The 17,125-nt window shown below is 38.0% G+C and overlaps 2 protein-coding genes and 1 long non-coding RNA gene across 3 annotated transcripts; 2 read left to right on the top strand and 1 right to left on the bottom strand.

Annotated features, from left to right (window-relative positions):
• The first annotated feature begins 954 nt into the window (after positions 1–954).
• LOC122080405 lies at positions 955–9,368 on the top strand. Its single transcript, XM_042647368.1, has 5 exons — positions 955–1,364; positions 6,685–6,854; positions 7,039–7,102; positions 8,738–8,810; positions 8,945–9,368. The coding sequence occupies exons 1-5, from the start codon at positions 1,202–1,204 to the stop codon at positions 9,063–9,065; spliced, it is 591 nt and encodes a 196-aa protein (XP_042503302.1). The 5' UTR covers positions 955–1,201; the 3' UTR covers positions 9,066–9,368.
• On the top strand, positions 7,114–8,018 carry LOC122080406. Its single transcript, XR_006140706.1, has 2 exons — positions 7,114–7,882; positions 7,914–8,018. It is a non-coding gene; the product is annotated as an uncharacterized LOC122080406 (long non-coding RNA).
• A 1,911-nt stretch (positions 9,369–11,279) lies between the features above and the next one.
• On the bottom strand, positions 11,280–14,081 carry LOC122080398 (cytochrome P450 84A1-like). Its single transcript, XM_042647358.1, has 2 exons — positions 13,055–14,081; positions 11,280–12,095 (listed from the first exon to the last, which is right to left on the bottom strand). The coding sequence occupies exons 1-2, from the start codon at positions 13,994–13,996 to the stop codon at positions 11,472–11,474; spliced, it is 1,566 nt and encodes a 521-aa protein (XP_042503292.1). The 5' UTR covers positions 13,997–14,081; the 3' UTR covers positions 11,280–11,471.
• Positions 14,082–17,125: the final 3,044 nt, after the last annotated feature.

The raw sequence follows: 17,125 nt of genomic DNA on the forward strand, positions 1-17,125 counted from the left end.
TTTTCATGTTTAACAACTTTTTTTTTTTTTAAGATATAAAAATGAAAAAAAAAAAAAAACCCTCTTATGCAAAGGCGCATAGCCTCTTATCATTTCTTTAGACAAACTTAAAAACACAAAACAATGACAACTCTTGATAGTGATATAATGATAAAAATATATTTTTTTGAATAAGACGAAGAGTAATTAAAATAAGGTTTGTTTCGCATTCATCACTTTGGTGATAACAAGAAGCATCCATTTTCTTAAATTACATCTACACTACGTGGCAATGGTATCTAGATCAAAGCTTTGTCATCAAGACGATCTCGTAGATAAAAATTTATCATCCTAATCTTTTGGTAGGAGTAAAAACATTAAACTCTGAGTTCATGGAGCATAGTTGATCGTGTATCTCATCTTCGACACAAAAAGTTCCAATCACGGTTTAAGGTATTGATACTAATACTCATATTGGTCTCGATTGACACAAATATTGATAGTGATAGATATCAATCGAATTAATCTATAACCTTTGATTCATTGACTTGAACCTCTTTTTTGGGATTAGTTAAAAAAACAAAAAAGGGAAAAAAAACTGCATGATGGCATGACATTTTCTTTGGGATACAGAGACACAAAATTATCACCTTACACCATACGTAAAAAAAATCTCATTCATGAAAATGGCCCCATGCGTTCCCAATAGTTCTCATGTTGGTATAGGGCTACATGTTTAGGCATCGATCTCCTACTTAATAAAATTTATAAAAATATTCAATACGTATCAAGCATATTAGCCGATAAATCAATATAATACCGATACTTTAAACCATATCGTGATGGAACGATCGATCGAATCATGGATCTAATACCGTGACGGAATCAGTGAGGAACCGGTAAAACCGATAGTATCGGCCGATGCGTTTACACTGCCGATGCTTAACGTTAAAACCATGGTACATAAGCCGCGAAGGAGAATCCATTCTCTCGGCTCTTCCATTGCATTTGCTGTCACCGCCGAGTGAGATACAACTCTCAGCGGATGTGAGTTTTGTGACTTCCATTTGGTATTGGTAACGATCTCTCTGAGGTCGATCGCACAGTTGCGGCAGCTGCGCTGCTTAATATTATTTTTCGCAAATTGGGTGAGATAGGAGGGATGCAGAATTCGTGAAGAATCAAGAAACCGCGGAATTCGTGAGAGAAAAAAATTGGGGCTATGGAGATGACTAAAGAAGATGACGGGGATCGAAGCCAAAATCAGAACCCAGTGGAAGGATTGAAGGGGAAATCATGCAAGGGATGTCTATACTATTCTTCGATTCTAAAATCCAAAGCTCGGAATCCTCTCTGTGTCGGTGTTAGCAGAACCCTTCAACAAGGTACAACTTGCCTTTTGCGTTTCTTTTGCCTCGCTTTACGCGTTAGGGTTTTGGATTTGGGTTTACCTCGTTTTACCATCGAGGTCGAGTGGGGAAATATGGATGTTGATTTGCCTGTAATCATCTTAAAAATGACCTTTTTTTTTTTGCTAATATCTGCCAATATTCGTAGTTCATCCCTTTTAGTTTGACTTTAGGATTCTGTTTGTTGTGGATTATGCTGTTTCAAGTAGAATTTGTTACGTTATTAGTTTTTCCTTCTTCTTGGTGATTCGGTTGTGTTGGTTCGTCTTGAATTGTGGATCTAATGGCGCTTGGGTATTCATAGCAGAAAAAAACTGGTGGCAGCTTGGGTTGTGCAGTCATTTTCCTCTGTAGGCATTTGCTCATCCCTTTTCCTACGGTAGGGAAGCCCTATTTCCGACCGCTATCTTACCAAAGCTGGTCGGAGGACTGAAAAGAAGTTACCGGAACAGTTGAGGATGGAAAAAAAAAAAGAAAAGAAGGAATAACTGGATCATTCGCTGGAATAATTGGTCATCTAATTATCAGCATGGAATAATTTGCGTTTTATGGATTCATATTTTGACTAAGTGACCAGCTGGATGCCGGATTTAGAATAGTGTTATTTGTTCTTTGGGACTATATTCGTTTGAGATACAATCTGCTTATACTTCTACCTACTCATTCTTTCCTTTCAGGTCAATACTGAATCACCATATGGGAAACTGGGGAAACAGCTGTGGTTGCAGTGTGCCTGTAAACAAGTTGAAGGTCTGAAGTGAATGTTATTGTAGACTTGGATAAATGCAACCATTGCAAATCTCAAGCCACCAGCTATGAATAGCAAACTTACCAATCATACGTCCACAACTACTATTCATTTAGCTTCCTATGGTCATGTACATACTCTACTGGCTGGCCGCAGGAGTCCTGCCACCCATATGGCCAGGCATGATCCCCACGTAATCACTGAAACCCCCTGGTTTGGACTTAGATGACGAACTTAACTGCTACATAGACATCTTATTTCACAATATATCAAACCAGTTTACTAGGCATGTGGCATGAGTGCTTGATGACATGGCATCATCGAGTGTCCAGCATGTCAGAACCAAGAAATCATGGAACAGGGGTAAACCCAGTAAAACATTATGTTACAAATAATTTTAAACAGTAGGAAGGTGGGAATATAGAAGCTCTTGTGATCAAGGAATGAATGGGTCTTATTGTGTTAGACAAAAAAGGTGCCAGAAGTACATAAAAATAAGACAAAAATAGGAAACCCGTTTAAATAAAGTATTGCTTATATTTCCTGTCCTGAGCTTTGGTAGCTGGATTTTTTAATTTATACAAGACTACATGTGCGACATGACCTGGAATGAATAAACGTGTGGAATATGTATCATCACATCTTCCAAGTGTATTCCCAGATGAGTATATTTTATACTTAATTATTTGTATGACTTTTAGTATGTTATGGAATGGAGAGGTTTTACCTTTTAAAATATTGCAAGTTCATAATTGTGTTTTTTCTTATGACGTGATTTTGTTATTGTATATGATATATATATATATATATATATATATATTTCTTTTGAGAAGGAAAGAAAACTTGCACTGATTGGAAAACAATAAGCAACCTGTACACTTAAAAGTGTTGTACAACATCATAGTCCATGAAGGGCCCTGTACAAAAAGAATTCTATCTCTGCAAAGTGATCCCAAAAACTGTTGGGGAGGCCCTCCCAGAAATATATTCAACTTATGCACTAGATGGTTATCCCACTCATCCCAAATAGAATGTTTTTACATTGTTGAACTCAGGTATAATGGAAGACCAAAAAGAAGCAAGCCTAAAAGCCCTTGCTGAAACTCTTGAATAAGACACCTCTCGTTCCCCTGAAACATCCTTCTGTTTCTCTCCCTCCGGATGGTCCATACTTCTTGCTTCCTTTGAATTGTTCATTATAGTTCTTTGTGATGTATTCATGTGCCTGTGCTCTGTGGATCTACATTAGCTGTGTACCAATATCATAATATTTTACAGTCTGATGGATCCAATTGCTCGGCACATTTCCCAATACTTGCATCTTAAACTATCTAACCATGAAGCACGAGGAAATTCTACTTTGAATGAACTCTGATTCTTTGGGTGTGTTATTTCCTTTGGATGTCTCATACAAATCTTGCTTGCCTCCTGAAACACCCCCTGCCGAGGAGAAAAATTGGTGTTGGTGCCATGGCAGTGGATTGCCAAGTGCAACAATGTTTGTTGGCAATTAGTGGTATAATTTGTATGACTTCTGTGGAGTGATTGTGAGGGGTTTTTGATTAGTTGGAGCCTAGAATTGCATTTTGCGTAATTTGATTCTCTGGACTGTGATGCAGAATCATGGCTGAGCCGGATTGACCCATCTGGCAATTTAGACCGAGACGAATCGGGTCCATTTGGGTTTTGTTCAGCAAGGAAATTTAGGATTTGTTTGGGAAAAATATTATGTCATCTTTTATTTTGGTAGGCTACATAGTAAGTCATTATCTCAGATTGTTGGCCAGTGGAGTTTCAATTCTGACATCAAATTTGTGGTCCAATGTTGCTAAATGCATGAATTAATGGAGCTATATCCCCCTGGAGTATATAGTACGATTTGTACCGGGCAATGAAAGGAAAGAGATTTGTTTGTTCAGATAGAGATGACAGCTCTGACCATAAAATCTGCTTGTTGAGTGTTGGACCCTCTTTGGCAGTATACACATATACACACGCACAAGCATACACATGATCAGGCACATCATATGCATCATTAGACGCAAAAGCAAGGAAGGAATTTTCTTTTTCTATGGGAGATTTTATTTCTTTGTTAGTTATATTTTATTCTCTTTATTTTTTGGAAGTTAGATAGATACATAGGGGATTGTTTAGTTTCCATTAATTGTTTTAATTTTTCCTTTAAATGGGACATGTATGGTAGAGTTCTCAGATTTGAGAAATGAAGTTTTATGATATGATAGCAGCAGGGTCTTGTGACCTTTTACCCCCCCTCTTTGTGCGACTCTCTCTCTCTCTCTCTCTCTCTCTCTCTTGTTTCAGGTACAATCTATCAAACGTTAACTTTATTACTCTTCCTCACCTTCTTCATTATTTCCCTTCCTTATTCTTTTTACTTCATTGTTCCATTTCTGGTTCCTGCTGCTGCCATACTTGTGGTCGAACAAGAGAACATTAAGTCGAATCAAGTCTGAAATTTCTTGGACTGGGCATACATCAAATGGCAATTCTGATTGTTGAAGCTTGAGATCAAGTACAGCCACTGTTGTAAGAACCAGATTCTGAAATAGAGCTGTGTTCAGTTCTTCCGCTCAGCCAGGTTTCAGAGGATAGTTAATCAGATTTGATGGTTGGATGTGGATTGAGTCGATTCAAGAGCCCTACTTGCCAGTTAGTTGATCCCAGAATCTCAGTTTGATTGATATTCGTTTGAGAGTTCTCTTTCCCAAACCTGGAAATGGTTTCCGCCTTTTCTGGTTTCATATGTGGCTGGGAAGTCGTGCGGTTGCAGACAATCTTCACCTCCATTTTTATGAGTTTTTTTCTTTATTATGTTCTCGCTCTAATTTCCAGAAATACCCCTCATTTCTTCTGTTTCGTCCCTTCTTTTCACTGCTTCCTAGATTACCCTCATAAAATAAACTAATTCCCTATTATGTCATCTATCCTGTCTATGAATTTTACTCTTGAAAATTCTATTTTAATAAAAAAATTGCCATTGCTTCTTGTACTTGGATTTTAATTGCCTCAGTGGGCCCATAAACGATCCGAACATGGTTTTTGAACCCCAGATCCAAATCAGAGTGTTTCTTCAATGCTTTGCTCTTTACTTCCCCCACCCTTCTTTTCCATGATAAGTTTTTCTGATGTTTCTTCAGAGCTTTGCTAATCTTTTATTTTTATTTTTTCTGATTAATTTTTCTGATAAAACAAGTTACAGAAGGGGATGATGTTATTCTATTAGGCAAGAACAAATATTCATTACACTAAATGCAACGTTTTACTCTGTTTGAGAGTTCAAAAGATTTTTGCATCCAATCCTAGGAATCAGTTCATCATTTTCCACAGGGATCATTTATTGCAAGTAATGGTTCATCATGAGAATCACTTATAAGAACCAAAGAAGTGCTGCTAGAATAATCGCTCTGGAAAATCGGTTGTGATACCAAATGAGCCGGCCTAAGGCATCGTTAGCCTTCTAGGAGGACTGCATGCTAAGTTCCATCTTATTGAGAACCCATAGCGTTGTAGCGTCATGACAATACTTTTATGAACTGCTAAGTTCTCACACCTGTCACTTTGATTTTCTACTACCTTGGGTCCACCTCACAAAACTTAATGGCCATCGGATTTGAATCATAATTCATTTGTCAATGGGGGTCAGTTCCTTGGAAATTATCATTCCTTATGAGGGGGTTCATATTGCAGTGCTGCTCTATCATCAGCTCAACAGTTCATATTATTTATTTTGCTGTCATGATTTCATATCCTTTACCTGATTTCTTATTTGTGATGAAATCCTTATCCAAATTTCTTTACCACTTGGGCTTCGCTTTGTGATTACTGTTCTGCCTTCGCATTCTCTAGGCTATCTTTTCTGTTAGATGATCAGCCCCCAATTCTTTGTTGCCTTGGCTTTGTTCTAGAGCCTTCAAGTTGCATTATGTTAGTTGTGTTTACTGGTGCATTTTTTTCGGTCCTCCTGGCACATAAGAAAGCCACCTAGGCAACTGCCTGTCTTCTAAGTCTGATTCCTTGGTAAACTAGATTACATAAACCAACATGGTCCAAGAACAAGCATCTCGAGTGCAATACAACTCGCTTATGAATCGTTTTGCTTCTTTCTCATTTCTTTGCCCATCAGATCCGTGTACCAACTTGTATTGTTCTAGCTAACATGTGTTCAGAAAGAGCCTGTTAAATGAAATTCCTGTCCTGTAAACGAATAGTTGATAAAATTGGTGTCTTTTTTACCATGGACCTGATTCAGTATTTAGCTCCTAACAATCTCATGTCATTACTATGCTGCTTGCTTACTCTAAATAAAATAAGAAATATACTTTTTGTCCTTGACATTTAAGATGCTCTGCTATTTGAAATATGCTTCATTCTGTGGTTTCCCATTAAATTTCTCTCTGTTATTGAATTATATGTTGTTGGTGTCACTATTTCTAACCATTTTATCTATTCCTCTTACCCCACTCCTGAATTGAAAGCTACTCGAGTTTTCCAGAAGATGTACTGATTTTCTAAGCTGGTCATTAACAGTTCCTGGATACATCGTGGGAGAATCTGAGATGGAAGCTTCCAAAGAGGGCCGCAGTCTTACAGATTTCAAGTATGCTTGTGTTGGCTATTCTGTGTACTTGGACAGCAAAGATACTCCAACAGATTCACAAGATAGACAGGCTGAATTGCCGTTCTGTGTTGGTATTGAGGTTAATATCATGCTTGTTAGTTCACATTATGAAATCAAATTGTTAATATTTTTGCTTGTTACAAATAAACTGTTGGCACATATAGTACATACATACCATCAAGCGCTGTTTGAATTTCTTGCATATGTACATACCATCAAGCTCTGTTCATTGAAGTCTCACATGAACAAGCATTGTCGTGCAGCTTTTGGTGGACAAAAGAGCTTCAACTACTGACCATGCGCCTGCTCATGTTCACAATAAAGAAGGTAATGAGACCATGCATTCATAAATGCTTATGTGCACCATTATGTTTTAATATTTATTCATTGTGGAGATCATGAGTGGTGTGAAAACTTCTCTCTCTCTCTCTCTCTCTTTGTGTACCTTAATTTTGCTTTATTTTCTGATCAATCCATGCATATCTACATGCATAATTCTTGTAACTTCACCTCATTTTCCTTTATTGTTACCCTTTTATTCTTTGTTGTAGCTTCATTTTTATTTTGTGTCCATTTCTCAACAACGTATGCTCTGCCCTGCCTTGATAGGAGTCCACTGAAATGTGCAAAATATGTCAAAACTGAAACATATGTGGAAATGAAATAAATACAAAATTGCACTCAAAAGTAACGAAAACCAAATGTGTGAAATTTTGTATCGTTTTATTAGAAATCATAGATACATACATTGCAGCAAGTAAAATGCCGGTTTTTGAGCCTTTTCAACACGTATCAACCTTTGTTGAAACAGCCTTGTGATGTGCGATAAGTGCAGAATTGCTTGAATCCTTTTATTTTTATTTTTTATGTGTAGCATACTCGGATCCATATTGCGGCCTTTTTGGGTTAGCACAGGGTTTGCTCGTAAGTATATCCCTGTTCTTATTCAATTCTGGAGAAGTTCAGACTGGATGCTGGAGGAAAGATCTTGTAGAAAGGTGAAATGAGATGAAAATTAGGCTGTCTAAGCACTCACTATTTAGGGCTGAATTCAAACCAGTCAAGTGGGGTGGAGTGGAAGAGTACAAAGGAAGTGCAGACCATTAGGTCTAAGTACAAAGGAAGTGCAGACCGTTAGGTCTAATGTTTGGGGTCGGTTTGTGTTCAGCTTAGGGACTAGGGCTTGGAAACAGTAACTAGAAGTGGATTTGAGAAAGAAGGTTAATTATTCTCTTACTTTTGGGAAAAAAAAAAGAATAAGTAGCATAGACAGAATTAATAGGAATTAGGAAAAAAATTAGATGAGAAAAATGGATGATGAGACCTCAAAGCAGAAAAGAAAAGAAAGAAAATAATAGTACTAGGAATCTCTATGTTTCAGATGTATTTAGGCCTTCTGATGTAGGCACTAGGCACGGTTCAAAAGATGCAAAATAGATCTACAGGCGAAGGGCCTGAGGATATAATAAAGAAAAATCTTGTCAGAACAGTACTTGCATAGAGAAAAGATTTATGGGAAAATCAAAAGGGGTTTGATCATACCGGCTCTAAACTCTAGGAAACTTATGGCAAGAGAATCCAATTTCTTTTTTAACATCAAATAAAAAAAGTATCCAATTCTTCTGCTGCTGGCTTTCCACCATGAAGTGATTGTTATATGCTTGTTTCAGCACTTGCAACCTATTGGTTCTTAATCTATTACTTTCTTAATGATTCAAAGTCGAAATTGAATCTTTTATTATGTCCTCATTTGTCAAGCTTTGCTGCCATATGTTCTCATTTGAACTTTCTACAGAAAATCATTTTCTTAGATTAGAAAGATAGTTTTGCTTGATGTTCAGGATAAAATTCTGTGAATATGTGGACGAACAAATAGATGTTCTTGGCTGCAAAGTTCAAAATTTGAGGTTTATGAATTAATATGTAGCTTCCAACTGACTCATGGTTTATGTTCCTGTGAAGATGGTGGTCATGTTTTCCCTCAACCACGTACTTATAAACCAGCGCATTCCATTGGGGAGGAATTTTTGGGCAGGTGTGCTAGCAATGTGATTTAATTAGTTTATATTTGTTATCATAAAGTGCGCTCAACTTTCTTTCACATGTATAATGTGTTCCAAGCATTGCAACAATACAAGATGCTAAAAATTGAAGCTATTAAAAATGCAGGTTTACGAGGAATGCAAGTCTGGTGGCTTCAGGTGTTGCCAGGAACGTCTATAGAGTGGGCAATTACATAAAGGATAATATTGATGATATACTATACGCTTACAGAAGGCGACCCAAATAAGAGCTGGGCTTGCCTTTACTTTGTGACAATAAAGAAGAGATCATTCAGCATTTGTTGGATCATCCTGGTGTGTGGTCTTCATTGTTCATGTTTCTTCTTTTTATGCTAGTGTGAGTAAAATCACTACTGTTTGCCTGGATCAGGTGCATTGATGATCCAACTCAAGACTCGTGATTCAAAGCATTCAGGTCAATGATATGTTGATAACTATAATTATGGAATGAGATGGAGACTAAATTCTTCAAACAGAAAATGAATTGTATGCACAAGAACATCTCATTAACATGATTCTGTTTTCATTAATTTGATTGGTGTCGTCCCGTATATGTTGGTACAGAGAAATTACGTGCATCTGAAAGCATGATTAGAAATGTAATGGTTAGGTAAAATTAGGTCATAGATTTCTCTGTCTGACCACAATTTTAAAATAATGCATATGCTATATTTTTGTATCAGATGTGTTTTCTGGCATGCGGCAGATCAGCTGGAGCCCAAAATTTGGTGATATATAGCCCCACATGACCTTAGTTTTGTGTCGTGTTTGAGTTCAAATTGGCATGGCCATATGTCTAAATGTAGTAGGGAAGAGGATTACGAATTTAGAATCTGAAAATACTACGGAAAATGTAAAGTGCATGGTGAGTCATTTGATTGAATTGTTCCAATTTTTACACACGATGATTACATTGTTTCCCTTTCCTATACAACAGTTTTGGATTTTGTGCACATGGAATGCCAAATGACCAAAATCAGGGAGGGGGAAATGTATTCTACAATGATAGCAACAGAGTGACGACCCTTTCTTCTCCGAAGAACATTGAAGAAGGTAGTAGTACTAAGAAACACAACAAAGGTACGTTGCAGCATAACCATTATCACTATGAGCAGCAATAAAGATCACGCGATATGTGGTTGTGGTTGTTGAACATGAAGTAGGCCAAACATTAGGGTTCCGTAAAAGGCAACGTGGATCAATAGGAGCACTAGTAGAAGCATTGATATGGGATTTACCTGTTTCATGAGGGTTTGGATGATCATTTTGCCTCCCTTCTCACTGCGAATTTTGTCTAGGTGTGGGGGTTATATTGTCTTTTAGGCTTTTTCCCCCAAACACTATTAACTTAAATTATGGAAAAATTTTCTTTCACCCACAGATTCTCTTCACCTACCACAGATTTCATTGTACCTCCTTTCCATTGTCTAAGGTCTGAATTACCTTTTCTAGTATTTTAAGGGTCCCATCTAAATACGAGTGACATAGGAGTGGGTGAAAGAAAACTCGGTTCTTATTACACTATAAAAGTCATATGTGAAGTTTACTATGGTGCAACCATTGAAACTTTGACCCACATGATGCATATAACTCCACACCCCTGGGGGCATTAATCAACCTTAGAATTTTTTTTCTTCCGGTAAATATTAATCAACCTTAGATAAATACAAAAGAAATTTACATCCACCTCTCCTGGTGTTTGCCCTTATTACACCTTTAGAAGCATCCCTCACGATGTCAGTTTGGATGGATTTATTTGTAATAAACGAAATGCGAGACATAATTATCTTTTTACATGTACACCCAACACTAAATACCAAATATACCCTTTCTCAATGTGTATAGATAAACAGATTGGTTAAAGTCAAACCAGAGCCTGTCAGTTAAATCTGGTTTCAAATCTGAGTTTCAACCCATATTCTCCAATGTATCATTGTGTAATTAACAAAAGAATGCACACATAAGCGCAAAAACAGAGAGATTTCCATTGAGCAATGGAGGAAATTGATAAATTGAGTGGACGAGTACTCACTCGATGCGTTAAGTCTCAGAATGATTTGAGATAAGTTAGAGAGAGAATTAGGTGTGGAGTGTTAGACTCGTTTCAGGGCCATTGGCACGTAGCCCCATGTATTAGTCTTCCTACTTCTCCATTGTTCTAATTAATCAAATCCGAAAAATGATAAATCAATCAAAATTCAATGGAATTTAAGTTGAATCATGACTATATAAGTTATTCTGATATTTTGGTTGCCTCTTATCTTATTTCCAATAGTTCTGTTTTAAAATAAATTAAAGGTGACTCATCAACCAGAGTTATTATTATCATTTTTATGTAAATAATAAGATTTACCCTTGGAATAAAAAAGAGTGATATAATAGAAGGGTAAAAAAGTGAAATCACATCTATTTTTCACCAACTTTGATTATAATATAGATCTATATATAACTTATTTCTGCCCCTTATTTTATTAGCTACATAATATAACTTCTGCCCTCTTACAATACAATACGAAGAAGAAGACGACCTCCTATTACATATACCAAGGAAGCCAATTTGATATGTTTACAATTGTAATATAGCCAACCATTAAATGATCACAAGCAGCCACCATTGATGGGTCATATATAACTCACAAGATGGGGCAGGTGAGGCGAATAGTGGGTACAGCTACGAGTTGAACCGCTTTGGGAGTGGTAATTCCGGAGGAATCGCTCATGTCGATATCGCTAGGCTTCAGGCCATTAGGCAACTCCCACTTGAAGTTGTGGAGGAGGTGACCCAAAGCCAATTCTAAGGCATACATTCCCAACTGCATTCCTGGGCAAGACCTCCTACCTGAACTAAATGGCAAGTACTCGAAGTTGTTTCCCTTGTAATTAGGGGCATCATCACTCATGAACCGAGCTGGATTGTAGGTTTCTGGCTCCTCCCATGAGTCTTTATCCCTTCCAATTTGCCAAACATTGACAAGCACTCTTGCTCCCTTTGGGATGGTGTAGCCTCCCACTTCTGCGTCCTCGGCTGCGGCGTGAAGTAAGACCGGTAGCGGTGGGTGGAGGCGGAGTGTCTCCTTGATTGTGGCTCTGAAGTAGGGGAGATTCTCTAAGTCCGACTCTTGAAATATCCTGTCCAGCCCTATCACGTCCTCTAATTCTTGTTGCACCCTCTTCATATGCTCAGGACTCTTTAGCAGCTCCGTCACAGTCCACTCTATCAATGAAGCAATCGTTTCTGTTCCCCCGAACATCACGTCCTGTGAATGATGATGATCAAGGCATGAACCAGATGTCAATTCATTATGCCACTAGCTCAAATATCCTTTGCCTTATTACAAATAGGGAAAAGGTTTGCAGTCCAAGGCATGGCCTATGTTAACACTCTTATGTGTTTATCTCTTTCCTCCTCTATGAAAATGACATCTCTTCCCCCAATTAAAGGAGGAGAGATAGACCCGGATAGAAAACTTCATCCCTTAGTATTATTAGGGGGAGAGTTCTTTATCTGGGAGCGTGGCTCTTGCACCAGCAGAGGGTTAATAGAGCTCATTTGGGGGGCGGGGTGGTCATTTCACCTTGTTTGTGACTGGCGTAGCCTCTACACTCCTAAGCAGAAAGTCCTTTTCCCCTTATTATCAAGGTAAAAGATAATAGCCCATTGTTATGTGGATTTTTTTGTATGCCCTCTAACATAAATGAGGCCTCACACACTCTCGCTCTCCTCCATGAAACCCCCATTCCATTCCCGGGCGGACAATCTTTTTTCCCTTATAATTAGGGTAAAAGATTTGCATGTTGTCCTCGTGTGGATTCCTTGGAATGTCCTCTCACATAAATGAGGGCCTTACACACTCTCTTCTTTGAATCCTCTACACCCAAGGCGGACCATCCTTTTTCCCTCATTATTATTAGGGTAAAAGATTTGCACGTTGTCTTTGTATGGATTCCTTGGCATGCCCCTCACATAAAAGAGGACCTTAATCTCTCTCCTCTATAAACCTCTATTTTGATGATTCATTAAGTGTTTTGGATCAGATTCGACTGCAAGAGCCTGCTTGGTCTCTACACGTAATCCACTTCATCTGGGAGAAAGAAGAAATGGATTACATGTATAAGTCAGACACTATACAGTAATGATTCTCGTACACAAACCTAATCAGAACTCATCATTAAGGGGCGGGAATTGGTATTGAGTCATACTATTAGATTCACTCACCATGATGATGCCCTTGATGTTGTCTCGAGTGAGGGTGATGGAACCTTGTAAATCGGCCGATTCCCCACTCTTCTGTGGTTCTTCTTCGGTGTAGAAAGCGAGCAGATCATCCACCATATCAGTTTCAACATCATCATCATCAGATCGATTGCTGCTCTTCCTCTTCTCCAAGTGATCGTCGATGATTTTGTCGATGAACACATCAAGCGAGTTACGTGCCTTAACGAGTGTCTTATGGATCCGGCGCCCATGGGGATCTGCCCAGCCGAGCCATGGTATGAAATCGGCCAAGTTGAAAACCCCAAACAGGTGCGAGAACTCCTGCATTATAGACACAAACTTCTCTTGACCCTCCAAGACATCTGACCCAAAGGCAGCCCTGTAGGTGATGTTCATTGCTAGTGAGAAGAAGAGGCTTCCGACGTTGATGGACTTCCCTTCCCCGGCCTGGGACACCAAGGTATGGATCATCGAATCCACCTCGTCTCTGACGGACGCCCAAGACTCAGCCCTTCTGCGACTGAACAGCCTCATGACACAGACCTTACGCATCTGACGCCAGAAGGAACCGTAGTGGGCGAAAGCCATATCAGCTTGGTCGTAGCTAAGGTACTTGATGGCTATGTTAAGTGGGCGATTGGAGAAGTTGATGTCTTGGGCTTGAAGGACTTGGCGAGCCATCTCAGGGGTAGACGCTACCACCACGTGGAGACCACCCAAACGAAGATGTAAGAGACCACCGTATTGTTTGGCGAGTTTGGAAAATCCACGGTGATTGAGCTGATCCAACATGTTCATGTTTCCAATGATGGGTAGACCCTTTGGTCCTGGTGGGTAAGGTAGTTTCTTACGTCCCCTTAATAACATACCAAATAAAAACAATAGCGGCAACACAAAGAGGAACAGCATTGGTGTAGGTTGCAGTAGAGCAGAGTAATCCATGACTCTGGACTGTTTGATGAGAGATAAATAACTCTCTCTCACTCTAACCTACACAGACACTGCAAATTCTCTTTTCTGTAAAACAATGGCTTTAAGCTTCTACTTGTTATACATTTGGTTGCATTGATGGGAGTTGAGGTAGAGAACTAAGCCTTTTATACACAGTTTTTGTTTGACCATTTGTGATTCAAGTTTGTATTTGGACAAAAGTATGTCTGTGCAAGTTGGGGAAGATCCCAACAATTTATGTTTTTTAATTATTATTATTATTTTTTTAAAGCTCTGAGCCATCCCACAATCTCAGATTTCAAAACCGTAGTCACATAATCTGTTGTGAGTCACAACTTGTCACTATTGCAACAACCTAATTAAACCAATATATGAGAGATAGGGAGAGGGGCATAAAAATCCTATACGGGGAGGCAGGGAACCATGGTGAGGATTCTACGAACAGGGTGTATATTGAGGTCTTTCCAATTGTTGAATTCTCACAACCAACTCATTGCTCGTCATAGGGGATTTGAATCAGAGAGAGAATCTTTTTTAGGTGGTAGAAGACATATATATATATATATATATAACTACCCCCAATCTCATACCGTCCATGGGTTGTGGGAAAACTAATTCCATCTCAATGATCCATTTTAAACACAATGGCCAAAAACCCAAGTTGGCTTAAAGCAACATGATTCACAGGGTCTTTCTTTGTTACCAAAAAAAAATGATTTACATGGGCCTTTGCCCCCCCCCCCCTCCCCTTTTCTTAGCCAACACTTACTACTGAATCATTTTAACTGTAAGTATATCCAAATCTAGTTTTCTTTCTGGCTTCCGAGTCTCTGACAGAGTAAAACAAAGCTGGTAGAATGTTGTGGTTGAGAATGGATCATCTGCATGTATGTTCATAGGAATTTTATGTTATAGACCAATGTACTTATGTCCCACTTATTGTTATTTCCAGGGTGAAGAGGGGCATTAATGAAAATAAATGAATAGATGTTGACCTCTGACAAATACATATATAGGAACTAAACTCAATGATTTCGAGATATATATATATATATATATTTTTTTTTTTTATTGATACAACCGATATAATACCAATATATATCGCTTAATATGGAGGGTGACATACTCATACCTAGAACTTTCAGTTCAAGTGGTCTTAAAAATGAGAATCCAAAAGGATTAAAAATAAATAAATGATCTTAAAAATTTGTGGAGAATTCGTACATAATTACTTATGATTCATCCTGTAAATTTCAATCCAATAGCATATAGCACTATGCCAGAAAATAGTGGAGATGTGGACATGTTGGGTGTGCCGTCTCACTTTATAGTGATCCTTATAGAGATATGATGCATGGCTAATTATGGGAAGGGAGAGAAATAGTTATAATTTGTTCTGTTCAATCAATCTCATGATCAATGAGACATCACTCTATAGCGATCTTTAAAGAGGCATGATACATGCATTTGGTACATGTTAAAAAAAATTTGGACAGAGATTTCTCACGACATCAGAGTGAGAAATCGTACAAATGAAAAAGCAAGAGTTGGATTCATCTAGTAGAAGACCCACATTTTGTCCGAAGAGAGAACACCACTTCGCTTTTTTTTTTTTTTTTTATTGGTATTACGTTTCAAAAATAATTCCTTTACTAAAAAAAAAATAAATAAATAAATAATAATCAGCACCATAGTCTGCCCACATGGATTCTGATTCCTTGGGTTGGTGGTGCATTTAGTGACTCTTCACCTCGTTTCTTCAAGGGGTCATGGTATTTGGCTATTTGCTAGGCTTTCCACCAGAGGCTATGAGCATCAGAACTCATAAGCCTTCATAACATGTCTCACGTTTAACATTATGGCATACCTAGCAATAGTAAAATGGCAAATTACATGAGGCATAGTTGTGATAAGATTGTTTTGTGCCTTCTACTTTGGACCATCTCTCTCTCTCAATATTTTGTTAGAAATGTTAGGATTTAGATGCTTACCATTCTAATTATGGAAGCCTAATACTGCCTCAAAGTTTGAAGATATTTTATTTTTTTATTGGTAAAAGGTTTTGTGCACCACGGTGTATGATACACGGTCATAACCATTGCACTAGAGATGAAGATCTATGGTGCATCCTTTTCATCTCCATCGGATGAGTTTGTGTGTGGTCACACACCGTGCACAACCGTGCACAAAACCTCTCTCTTTTTTTTTTTTTGTATATAATTATATTTTTTAGTTTTCATATTAATTTAAGAAAAAATATTTTTTTTTTCATCCACGGTGAATGGTTTCACCTATGAATCTAAGGTCATCACTATTCCTAAACACCCATTCAAGTGCAATGGGTCTTGAGATTGGAGGATGAATTCTTAACGATGAACTTACATCGCAAGTACCTACACCTAGCCTTTTTTGCTTCCATTTATACATCTCTTCACTCTCTTAAAATTCTTTATCAATCATACGTCATAATTACTCTAATTACTCCCCCTCTACCAAAAGAAAGTGATACTTCCATAGACATCCAAAAAGCTGGAGGCAAAACTTGTTTCAATTCCTATTATGCATGTTTCATGACTCTATTTTTAATTCTTTTCAACTCGGTTTTTTTTTTTTTTTTTTTCCTTCAATTCATTAGTGTCTCACCCAATGCTTTGACTCTTTTCACTGTAGCGTAACAAAGGTGCATTGGTTTTTCCCTTATCTTTTGGCCATTGTGATTGATTCGACATTGTTCTTATTAATTAGTTGTGAATTGCTGCCCTCATCTCCTATCCCCCACCTACCCCCAAAGAGGGAAGATGATAAGTTATGACAGGATAAGTCAACTATGAAGTCAAAGAATGAGAAAGCGTTTCAGACCACCAACAAATAAAATGGATGCAAGTCCAAGGGAGGTGTGGTTCTACCCATGGTTTCCACATGGTATGTCAATTAATCATGGAAGGGATGAATACACCCTATTTGTTGTCTGTCAAATTTAGGGTTCTTTTATCCAAAAAAAAAAAAGAGTCAAATTTAGGGTTCTGATCCAAGCGCATGGGCTATCTTGTATTTTACATTCTTCTTTGCGTTTTTAATGGTTTAGAGTTATATAATTTTTTAAGGGTTTTTAATTTTATT

This window comes from Macadamia integrifolia, chromosome 5, assembly GCF_013358625.1.
Source record: "Macadamia integrifolia cultivar HAES 741 chromosome 5, SCU_Mint_v3, whole genome shotgun sequence".
Taxonomy (NCBI): Eukaryota; Viridiplantae; Streptophyta; class Magnoliopsida; order Proteales; family Proteaceae; genus Macadamia; species Macadamia integrifolia.

Coding starts and splice junctions, on each gene's coding strand:
- LOC122080398 (XM_042647358.1), bottom strand. CDS start 13,996: ATGGATTACTCTGCTCTACTGCAACCTACACCAATGCTGTTCCTCTTT. Junction 12,096..13,054: donor ACATCAAGGGCATCATCATG/GTGAGTGAATCT, acceptor CATCATTCACAG/GACGTGATGTTCGGGGGAAC.
- LOC122080405 (XM_042647368.1), top strand. CDS start 1,202: ATGGAGATGACTAAAGAAGATGACGGGGATCGAAGCCAAAATCAGAAC. Junction 6,855..7,038: donor CGTTCTGTGTTGGTATTGAG/GTTAATATCATG, acceptor ATTGTCGTGCAG/CTTTTGGTGGACAAAAGAGC. Junction 8,811..8,944: donor GGGGAGGAATTTTTGGGCAG/GTGTGCTAGCAA, acceptor TTAAAAATGCAG/GTTTACGAGGAATGCAAGTC.